At 29.3% G+C, this 12,058-nt stretch overlaps 1 protein-coding gene across 1 annotated transcript in view; it reads left to right on the forward strand.

Annotated features, from left to right (window-relative positions):
- The window catches only part of LOC117173804 (neurexin-3-like), a 435,470-nt gene that overhangs the window by 110,607 nt on the left and 312,805 nt on the right, over positions 1–12,058 (forward strand). Inside the window, exons 5-6 of the mRNA XM_033362447.1 lie at positions 2,961–3,152; positions 11,777–11,920. Coding sequence (XP_033218338.1) covers positions 2,961–3,152; positions 11,777–11,920 — 336 coding nt within the window. The remainder of the gene's footprint in view (positions 1–2,960; positions 3,153–11,776; positions 11,921–12,058) is intronic.

The raw sequence follows: 12,058 nt of genomic DNA on the forward strand, positions 1-12,058 counted from the left end.
TCTGAAACCTAAACTAACATGGCGATCGGGCTGAAACTATAGCTACAAGCTATCTAAGGATGGTACTATAGAACGCCACCTCAAGGTAGGCCTAGTAGCGCCCTCTCTTGGTCAGGCCGGAAACTTATCAATCCACCCTCGTATATTACGTTTCGATCTCCCCGAAATCAGTCCAAGGATATTTGAAGGCAACGCCCGACACGTGACTGAAAGCGAGTTTGGTGTACTACGATTTTGTTTCGGAATTCATCTCGTTTGATTGAAAATTCTGTAATTTGATTGAAGGTTTCATTATTTTGTTGAAAATGCAACTAAATTGTAAAAAGTTATCTTTTTATCAAAAGTTCAAATACTTTGTTAAAAATTCATGTTTTTATTTGAAGGCTCATTTATTTGGTTACAAATTTAACTATTTTTATGAAAATTAGTTTTAGGTTTGGTTGAAAATACATTTTTTTAACTGGCTACTAAACTATTCCGGTTTTGGTTTGAAATGCACCTTTTTCAGTTAAAAATCGACCCTTTTGGTTAAAAATTGATCGTTTTTAGGGAAAAGTTCATCTTTTTGGTTGAAAATTTTTCTTTCTCAGTGGATGTTCAATCTTCTTGATTGAAAATTGATCAGTTTTGGATAAAAATACAATTGCTTGATTGAAACATCAACTGCCACAGGGCTTCCTGAGAGTTAGAGTTCTTTTTTTTTCTTTTTTTTTTATAAAGGTTTAATATTTACTTTAAAGTTGAACTATTTTGTAAAAAATCATTTTTTTAATTAAGGATTCATGATTATAGTTAAAATTTAAACTTTCTGCCTTCAAATAAACTTTAATCTGAGAAATTCTACTGTTTTGTAGAAAATTCATCTTTTTGGCTTAAAAATTAAACTTTTTGGTAAAAAAAATCATATTTTTGGGTAGGAAATTCAAGTTTCATTGTATATAATTCGTCTCTCTGGCCTTAAAACTAAATAATTTCGGCAAAAATTCATGTATTTAATTCCAAATTTGTCTATTTAAGTAGAAAATGAATCTTCTCGGTCGAAAATTTATTTAATTTTTTTATGTTTTTATCCTTAAATTTAGCTATTCAATGTTTGATTAAAACTTGATCCTGTAAATATATTGGATAAGTTTGAAATTTATCTTTTTTGATACAAAATTAATCTTCTTGATCGAAAATTCATCTTTTGGTATAATTTTTTTGAAAATTCTATTTTTTTCAAAGATACTGTTTTGTCAGATTTTTTATCTGAAAATTTAACTATTCCATTTTTTGTTGAAGCTTTATCGTACATATGGTGCAAGTTAAAAATTCACTTATTTGGTAGAATATTGATGTATTTTATTTAAAAATCGTCCTTTTTTGTAGAAAATTAATCTTGTTTGTTGAAAATTTAACTTTTTGGATTGAAAATTGATCTTTTATGGTAAAAAAAGCATCCTTCTTGTTTGAAAATTTATCTTTCTTGGTCTTTTTAGCTTAAAAATTCTACCATATGGTTAAATCAATAACTTTTTTATTGGAAAACTCATTTCTTTCAGTAGAAAGTTTATCTTTTTGGTTTTTAATGCAACTGTTTGTTTGAAAATGATTTTGATCAAAATTCGTCTTTTCATGTTTAAAATGTATATATTTTGAGTGTCGTATTGAATTTAATACGTTATCTACATTATTATTATTTACATTTATAAACGTAAAAACTACGTGTATTTCAAAACTAAGTTACTGTCAGGGTAATAGGGGCAGTGGCGGTGGGAGGGGAGGGGGGCGAAAAAGCTCAAAATTTGTTACGTAGTTGGTGTGTGTGTCATAACTAAACAATTTTCCTTGGAATAAATTGCTTCACGAGTTCAATAATTTTCAATTTAAAATCGTATCGAATAGTACGATTTCAATTGAAAGGGTTTAAAATTAAACTATTCTGAATTGAACCATCCACGCTAGATCGATTAATACTATTTCAATCTTCAAATATTGAATAGATATTAGTGAGTAATAATAAATTGAAAATTCACATCTAGTCCTGTATAGGAACCTCGGATCAAACTCACTATAGAGACAGCCAAGCAACTAGCGAACCCTTTCAGATTAGTTCCTCTGCAGGTTTGTGTATAGGATCCTGAACAAGATCCTGTACATGAACCCGCTGCTCAAATCACTCTGTGGAGGAACCTGTACAGGAGCATTTAAAGGTTAGCTTGTCTACAAATTCCTTTGCAGGATTATACAGTTTTCTTCGCCAAATTCCTGTACAGGTAGTCTTGACGATTCCTGTGAAGGAATTTGGCAAATGAAACTGTGCATAATCCTGCAAAGGAACCTGTATACAAGCTAACCTTTGAATGATCCTGTACAGATTACTCCACAGAGACAATTGAGGAGTGTGTTCAATGTTCATGTATAGGAACATGTTCAGGATCCTACACATTAACCTGCGTAGAAACTAATCCGCTAGGGTTCGCTAGTGGCTTGACTCTCTCTCTCTCTCCATCTCTCTCTATGGTGAGTTATATCTTCAAGTGAATAAAAGGAAGGTAACTTTATAGCTGTAAGCAAAACGTGTTTTCGCGATTGCTTTCTGTAAAGGACCCTATACGTTTTCCTATACAGTGTACAGGATCCTTCCAAACATTCCTTTGATGGCTTTCTGTAAGAGATGCCATACACGGTTTTTTACAGGGACCTGCACCACAATTTTGCTCGCAAAGGAACTTGTACAAGAACCCGTACATGATAATTCAAAGGTTCCTTTGTCGGTGCAGATTGCTTTGCCTAATTCATACACAGCAAACATCAAGATCACACCGATACAGCTTCGTGTGCCGGTTCGTGTACAGGAAAATGTGCAGGATCCTCCAAGGATCCTGTACAGAAATTTTTAGCTGGGGATAAACAACTAAAACCTTTGCCATTAGTAAAACGATAATTAACCAAGGAATTTTCTTATTCTTGTGTTTCAGGCGATTCGACTCAATTGGATCTCGATGGATTAATGTATATCGGAGGGGTTGGTGCACCTTTTGCACCCCTAACTGTACCAGCAGTTTTGTGGACTGGAACACTCAGACAAGGTTATGTAGGTTGCATGAGAGATCTTGTCATCAATGCTCAGCCTGTGGACATCGCTGGATACGCTCAACAACAAGATTCCGGTATTTAAATGATTAAATTATTATTTTAGAAATTAAAACGAAGTCGAATCGATTCTGATTTTGCAATAATGTTTACAATCCATTTGAAAATCATTATTATTTTCTAAAAGTGCAGCAGGGAAAGTTAAACGCTGCTAAGTCTACTATTCAACGAAATTAAATCTTCTTAGAAAATCATACTTTCTTCGTTTTTTACACCTATGTCAGTAAAAAAAAATTAAGCTTTTCAAATGTTTCACCCTAATATTGAGTACTTAATTGTATTCGAATATTTTCAATTTTTTAATTATTTAAACTAAATAAATTGATTATACTGAAATATTAAATTTTTTCAGCCATTCGACAATCATTATAGGATTTTAACATTTATTCAACAATTGGAGATATTATGATAAACATTAAAAATGTAATACAAAAAAAATTATTTTTTTTTTAAATTGTTCCAATTGTTAATGAAATCATTGATAACATTTATTTGAGATGATTCTATTAACGATTTATTCACTGAGTCCATCGCCATTTCCATTAGATTATTACATCTATACCGAGAAAAAAGATTACTTGATTTAAAGAAATATAGTACTGAATATCCCATCAAATATTGTTTTGATCAAAGACAATTTTTTTCATTTCAAGAACTAATGTTTTTGAAATAAGAAACTTACTATTGTTATAAGCAGAATTTCTTTAGATTAAAAAAATATTTTATTTGACGTATTCAGTACTGAATTTCTTTGAATCGAGTAATCTTTTTTCTCAGTGTACATTTCACACAATATTTATTAACCCGATCCATCCGAATTTGCCAAAAAAAAATGATTAATTAGGTCGGTTGTAAATTCTTCCTCTATACAAGTTTTTTGCTGTTTCTGTAAATTTAGGTTTATTAGACACAAAGCAGTTGAATTTAACAAGGAAAAGAATTTTAAACAAAGTAGTTAAATCATCAATTAAAATAGATTTTCCGGTCGATAGAAAAGAAATTTCATTAATAATTTTGAATTTTCGAGACAAAAAGATTGACTTTCTACAAGACGGTTGAATTTGCAAATAAGACAATTAATTTTTTTGCCAATAAATATGAATTTCCAACAATATTTATCAATTTCTATCTAAACAGCTTGATTTTCGACCAAAAAGATCATATTTTTTCAAAAAGGAATTATTTTTAACAATTACATACACTTACAACGAAAGATAAATTAGTTGAATTGTTATTTAGAAAATTAATTTTCAATGAAAAAAACGAATTCATTAAAAATAATATTTAATGTTTTAACAACAAAGAATGCATTTTTTTACTAACAAAAGTTAATTTTCAACGAAATAATTAAATTTTCAGGTCAAAAATTCATTTTCAACCAAAAAAATAAATGTTCAACAAGTTTTTTCTTCATGTTTTAACCAAAGAGATGAATTTCCTACTAAAATTATGAATCTTTAACCAAAAAAATCAATTTTTAGAAAAGTCATTCATATTTTCAACCAAGAATTATTTTCTACCAAAATAAATACAATTTTTAGCAAAATAAATGAGTTTTCAACCAAATAGGTGAATTTTTAATCTAAAAAGATAAGTTGTTAGCAAAAGATAAAATAGTTGAATGTTTATTTGCAAAATACATTTTTAATTAAAAACACGAATTGACAATTTAAAATAATGGTCCATTCAACCCAAAAATATGAAGCTTCAACAAAAATGTTAATTTTACACACATTAGTTTAATTTTCAGTTTTGAAATTAATTTTTAACCAAAAAATAAATTTGCTACCATTTTTGCCCCTCGAATTTCAACCAAAGAGACATATTTTCTACTAAAATTGTAAATCCTCAACAAACAAAATTAATGTTCATGAAAGTGGTTCAATTTTCTACCTTAAAATTTAATTTTGAACCGTAAAAGAAACATTTTTACGACAAAATATGATAGCTGATATTTCAATAATATCAAAAATTAATTTTTTCACGAATAGCAAAGCAAATTTTCAACCAAATAGTTTGTTTTTCCACCGAAAAAAATTATTTTTTACCAAAAGAAAAAAAATTCACCAAAATGGATGACTTTTTACCTATACATAGTTGATATGTCTTTTAAAAAATACCGAGATGTTGAATTTTCGATTCGAAAATACGAATTCAAAGCAGTATAGAAAAATTATTTAGCCCTACCCCCTCCCCCTCCTCTTTGCCGCATAAGGTAAAAAATTATCTTTCTGCGTAGTATTCAGCATATTTCTGAAAATTGCAATTTCCATAATTATTTTTCGAACAATATTTAAAACAAAAATGGATATATTTTCATAAATTAAGTTAAAAATGTATGCCTCTATCAAAATAAATCATTGGTAGGCATCAAATGTACATTCTTATGACCATTTTATGTACTAGAGAAAAATTGCTTCCCGCATGAGAAAAACATTTAATTTCATAGGACCTGTTACGCTTATACCCTGTTTCTGAAAGATAAACGATCTGGGAATAATATTTTATAAGCTGTTTAATTAAGATAGTTTTAGATTGATTATTTATCGTGACACTTTGAATCTCTTTTATCGCCTCGTTTGCCATCCCTCAATCTGCTCTTGCTTCTTGAATTTATTAGTTTTAAAGCCTCTTCCTACCTATTTTTTTTTTTTTAATAAATGCAAACTTGACTGATTTTATTTGTTTGTAATTTCATTATTCATATTATATTTTTCGAAAGACCCCCCTCCCCCAAAAAAATTTCAATGATATTTAATAAATTTTAAAATCACTTTCATATTTCTGACTTCACACTCTTTCCCCTCTTCCTCTATTTTCTCATTTTTTAAAGAATTCGACTTCTGTTTTCCCCTTTCTTCAAAATTTATTTTTCCCCTGTGTTTTGAACTCTTTCTTTTTTCACTAAATTGTGACCTCAATTAATAGAACCCACTAAAAAATCCAACTAGTTTTGGTTCAAACTTATTTTTAGTTCTTGAAAAGTCTACTATTGTATTTATGATTCGAAACTTATCTCATTTTGTTAAATGTGTTTTGTTAAATGTGTGTTAAAAGTTCCACTAGAGGTTGATCATCTTTTTTGTAAAAAAATTCGTATTTTTTGCTAAAAAATCTACCTCTTTTCTGAAAAATTTAACTTTATCATCTTTTTTGGTAAAAAATTCAACTCTTTTGTTTGAGAATTCAACTAGTTTATTGAAATTCCTTTTTTTTTGTCGAATTCAACAGTTTTCGATTTCAAATGAAAATATTTTTTTGTTATTATTTTTATATTTGATTGAAAATTCGTCCTTTTGATTCGGAAATTCATCTCTTATGGTAGAAAACTTATCTTCATTGATTAAAGATACATTGTTCTTGGTTGAAAATTGTTTTTTTTTGTTTGTTTTTTTTTTTTTGCTAAAAACTTAATTTTTCAAGTTGATAATTTAACTGATTTCTAAAAAGTTCGTCTTTCTGCTTAAAAGTTCAACCATTTGGATAAAAATGCAACTGTTTTTGATTGGATTTAAATCTTTTTTGTTAGAAAATTTAATTCTTTAGTTAAAAATTCAAATAGGTTGTTAAGATTGCAATTATTTTGCAATCGTTTGCAATTTTTTGTTCGATGTTTTCCCTGAAAATCTTAGAAATTTGAAGCGTCTATTTTGCCTATTTTTTTAAAAATAACCTCTTCAGAAAACACACTCTGTAACTGTTCCAGATCAAAAAAGGAACTGTGTTCTATAACAGTTGTTACAAGATGGTGACAGAACTGTTCTAGAACAAAAAGAAAACAGCTTTCTAGAACAGTATGACAAAATTGGGGCCGAACTGTTCTAGAATAAAAAGATAACAATGTTCTAGAACACTGTCACAAAATTGTGACAGGACTGTTCTCGAACCATGTGATAGCACTGTTTGGTAACAGTTGATATGAAGAACAAACTAGAACAAACTGATCACAGACGCTCTATAATATTTGTTTCAAGTTTATTTTAGAGCTGTACCGTAACAGTGTTATATCGAAGTTCTAGAACATTGTTACAAGTTTATTCTAGAACAAATTAGGAACAAAGATTAGTTCACTAACACTATGGTCGAGCTGATCCTTGCGAATATCCCTAATGTGGACATCTCGGACATTTAATTTTTGTTAGATATCAAAATTTCCGCCTCGCAGGATATTCCGACGGGTTTATCCCTGGAATAACCAGGGAAATAAATAAGGTCAAATCAAGTATCCCGGGATATCCTATTGCTCTGATCGGTACATAACCCTGTTCCATATTTGGTGAGTCACAGTTCTAGAACTGTTATAGAATTGTTATATAACTTTTATCGAAGTGTCCTACATTTTTTACAATGCAGCGTACCAAAGTTCTAGAATTGTTACAGATCGGTTGTCACAGCGTTCTAGATCTGTTAAAGATTTGTTATACAACACCTGTAATTGAGTTCTAGAATTGTTCTAGAAATGTTACAGATCGGTTGTTACAGCGTTCTAGAACTACTAAAGAATTGTTCTAGCGTATGGGGATGACATAGTTACTCACATGTTCGTAACATGTTACTAACCTGTTCTAGAACACTTTCTTTTGTTTTCTAGAACAGTTACAGATCTGTTCTGTAACCATGTTTGCTGGGCTCATGTTCCATATAGGCATATTGGCAACAAAACTCACTAGAAACGCCAAAAAATTAAGAATAAACGAAAAATCCGTGCTTAGGTCATCAATGAGGGGGGGGGGGGTATTATAAAATAAGTAACGTAGTTTCTAGACGTCACCTAATTCGGGACATTCATTAATGCAACATCCACAGTTTTGAATTCCTTAAATCCCTGTTGGAAGTAGAAATATTGAAAAGGATAGAAGTCAGGGGATAGGAAAAGATAAAACTACGTATATTCTATCACTTTCAATGGGTCACTCTGCATCAGTAAAACGCTATCTTTTCCCGTCCCTTATCCCAATCATTTTCTATCTCTTTTTCTACTAATTCTAGCAGAGAACTCTTATCCTTTTCTCTCCCTTAGTCTGTACATCTGTTATAAATTTTAATGTAAAATTTATTAGTAATTGAACACCCTCAGCTTCTTTTACTTTATTCTACCATTTTGATATAAATTTGAATCTTTGTCTGTATCTTTTTCCATCATCCGCAATCAAGTATTCTTATCGGAATGTGATAAAAAAGAAGAGATTAAAAAAATAGACGTACATTTAGATTAACAAAGACTCAGAAAAAGATAGATCTTAATAGATGTAGGATGTGGTGAGATAGAGAAGAGGGAATTGAAAACTATATAGAAAAATATAGACTTTAGTGTATGATACGATGAGATAGAGAACAGGAGTATAAAAAATAGACGAGAATTTAGATTAACAGAGATGGAAAAAGATACATGTTGATAGATGTAGGATACTATAAGATAGAGAAGATGAGATTAAAAGAGATAGATAGGAATTAGGATTGACAAAGAGATTGAAAAAGATAGACGTTAATTTAGATTCACTAAGAGATATAAAAAGATTGACATGAATAGATAGAAAATAGGATGGAAAAAAGATACTGGATTGAAAAAGATAGACGATAATAGATGTAGGATAGAATCAGATAGAACCGAGGAGAATAAAAAATATAGACGGGAATTTGGAGTGACAGAGAGATAGCAAAATATCAAAGAGTATTGATAAAAAAGTAGGAAGAGATAAAGAAGAGGGGATTAAAAAAGATAGACGGGAATTTAGATTGACAGAAAAATTTAAAAATACTGGCATGGAAACATAAAGAATAGAATAAGATGGAAAAGAAATTATTGAAAAAGATAGACGTAAATTTAAATTGGAAAAGATATAGAAAAAGATAGACGATGATAAACGTAGGATAGGATGAGATAAAGAAGATGAGATTAAAAAGGGCTGACGGGAATACATATTGACAGAGAGATATAGAAAAACATTTACGTGGATCTCTTTCTATTACGAAGATTCGAAAGTATTCAAAAAGATTAAATATTTATATTTTTACTTCCAGAAAGAATTCCGAGGTCGATAGCAATGTCCCAAACTTTTAAGTGTTCCATTTTCCATCAATTCCATGGAATTGAATTCCTTATTTGGAAACAGTTCCAACATTGAGAAAGAACCCCAGTTTTGTAATTTCGTTCCTTTAAATTTCGAAATTTAATATTTCTGGCACAACTTATTCTGGGATTATTTTCAATGTCTCTTACAACTTTTACCCCGAATATTATGATATGTTGAGCTGCTTTTCAGTATAAAATTTGTATTTATTCAGTAATTGAAGAACGGTCTGAGCCTGTCATACGACAACACAACTTACAGTAGGCCCATGAACTTTGCGGTTGCCGTGTACTAGGCGCACGCAATATAATAGTTCTATTATTGAAGAAATTAGACAGGTTTTCTGAAAAAACGCCATAAAATAAATCTCTATGAGCTTCTGTCTTTTAAGAAATTTTTTTTTCACATTTAAAAAGACATTTCTTTTTATTTCTTAGAAATGAATTAATTAGTAACCTAGTTTCTTTGAGAATTAGCAGAACACATAATTTTTTTTCTGCAATATTTTGGGATTCAATGCATGTAAAACCGTTTTTAATTAAGAATTAATAATCATTGTGAACAATTGCTAACCTTATCAATTTTTAATAAATAAATAATCGATTTAGCTTTAGCAGGCGTGATTTTTTAATGGACCTAATTACAAAATAATTATTCTTTATGATATATTGGTGCCTAATAGCAATTTTAAATTGTTTCAACAAATTTGTTATACAAATTTGCGCTGTTGATATTTTAGAATGAATAGACTGTATTTGTCCAGTCATAATAAAATACTAAAAGTGACAGATAAGAAGAAATCCTCAGGATGATATTATCCAAGCAGATATCAATTTTTATATTGAACTTTTTAAAAATTGCATGAAAAAATCTATATCCTGCCCTTTTTGAACCAATAAGTATTTTGTTGTCAAATGAAGCATACTATTAGTAACTCAAGATTTACCTAATTTATGATGAAACTTTGTAAGACTATAATATTATTTGAAGCAATTGTTGTAGATTCATGATTTACACAGATTGTTAGGAATTAGAACATTAGAATACATAATTTCTTTTGAATCAGTCGACTAATATTCTGTTATGAGAATTAATCTAAATTTATATGTAACATGTGCACTTCATGAATTGGTTTATAATATATTCAGTACGTAAAAAAATAGCTGGGTTTGTTTATAACATAAACAATTGCTATTGATTAGAAAAATCATTGCTAAGTAAGTTGCTTTAAGTTAACGTTACTGGAAATAAGAGAATTCCATCTATTAAAAGATATCAAAACTGTACTATTTGTTTATGAAAATTATTTAAACATTTAAGAGATTGCTGTGCAGAACTATATAACCAAAATTTGTATCGAAAATGAGTTTAATGCATGAAAAATTCTTAAAAAATAAAATACACATTGGGATGAAAGGATTTTTTCAAAGTATCATTTTTTATACAATGATTTAAAAACAGGTATATTGCAATTTTTGTTATAATTTAGTTACAATCTTAACGAGATTTTTTTTTAACCTTTAAGAATTGGTTTTTATTAAAATCTTGAAAATAGATTTTTTTTTCCTGTCCAAAGCCGATTTTGAAAACCCAAACAATTTTAATCTCAACATTCTCGGTCGATTTGATCGAAATTGGCTCTTTTGCATCGAACTTTATTTGTCTATATTCAGAAACTTAATATCTCGAAAGAATTATTTTATTTCTTAGCTGAAAATTAAATTATTTATCTTCAGCTCGGGAGGAATCATTTTCTTTATCTTTAAATAGTGATTTAGATTTTACATAGTATTTTTTTACTCTCTTAAAAAAATTTTATTTTTAGATTATCAAGTTTTGCACTGCACACTTTCATCTGTTAATGGCAAAAAATATCACTGTACTTTATCATTTATAAGAAGTCGTGTTTAAAAATTACTTTTATCATGTATTATTTCTCAAAATTTGTGAAACAATTTTTCAGCCTCTCAAAAAAAAAAACACTTGAATCATTTTATTTATAACAAATATTTCATCTTTTATACTTTCTCATCATTATTTAAGTCGACTTTTAACAATACTTTTTACTGTTTCCGATCATTGCCGAATAAATAAGAATACTTTTAACAATACAGAGGAATAAATATTTTATTAAAACTAATTCTCATTTTTCAATCAACCTAACTTTTGAAACTTCTCTATCTTTCTTGTATTTGCGATTTTTTACAATCCCATCTTTATTAATATTCTAATTTTAAATTATATTTCTACTTGTATAATAAGTATACTTCATTATTTTGAATTTGAAGAGCCTTTGAAGGTCTAACTTTCAAGGTTTTTTTAATTTTTCAAATTAAGAAATACAAAAATGATACATTTTTTTCTGTTTCTGTATCTGTTTCTTTATTTTCTGTATTATTAGGTGTCTCTGGTAAAATTCAAGTTTTTGCACTGACGCCCTTATGCCCTGGACCATTTATTCAATTATAATCTCCTTTAAATAATTTAGAGCCATTAGTAATTGTGACATTGGAATTAATTGTAGCAGTACTCATAAATTGTACAACAATGGTTTTCTGGTCGTCTTTCAGGTGCTGTGAGACCTGCTTGTCATACGCAACCCCCTCATTGTTCTTCACAGCCCTGCATGCATGGTGGCCATTGCTTAGAAGGGTGGAACAGATTTCATTGCGATTGCTCTGGGACACTTTTCACTGGAGCCACGTGCGGCAAAGGTGAGTAACATGCGAGCAGAACGTTGAGGCGCAACTATTTGGAACTTACCATTTGTGCTAATTGGCGTATTGTCATCTGTCAACAATATCCAATACCAAACATTTCAAGTTTCATATGACATCGTGATTTTTTTCGCT

The sequence above is a fragment of the Belonocnema kinseyi genome, chromosome 5, assembly GCF_010883055.1.
Source record: "Belonocnema kinseyi isolate 2016_QV_RU_SX_M_011 chromosome 5, B_treatae_v1, whole genome shotgun sequence".
Taxonomy (NCBI): domain Eukaryota; kingdom Metazoa; phylum Arthropoda; class Insecta; order Hymenoptera; family Cynipidae; genus Belonocnema; species Belonocnema kinseyi.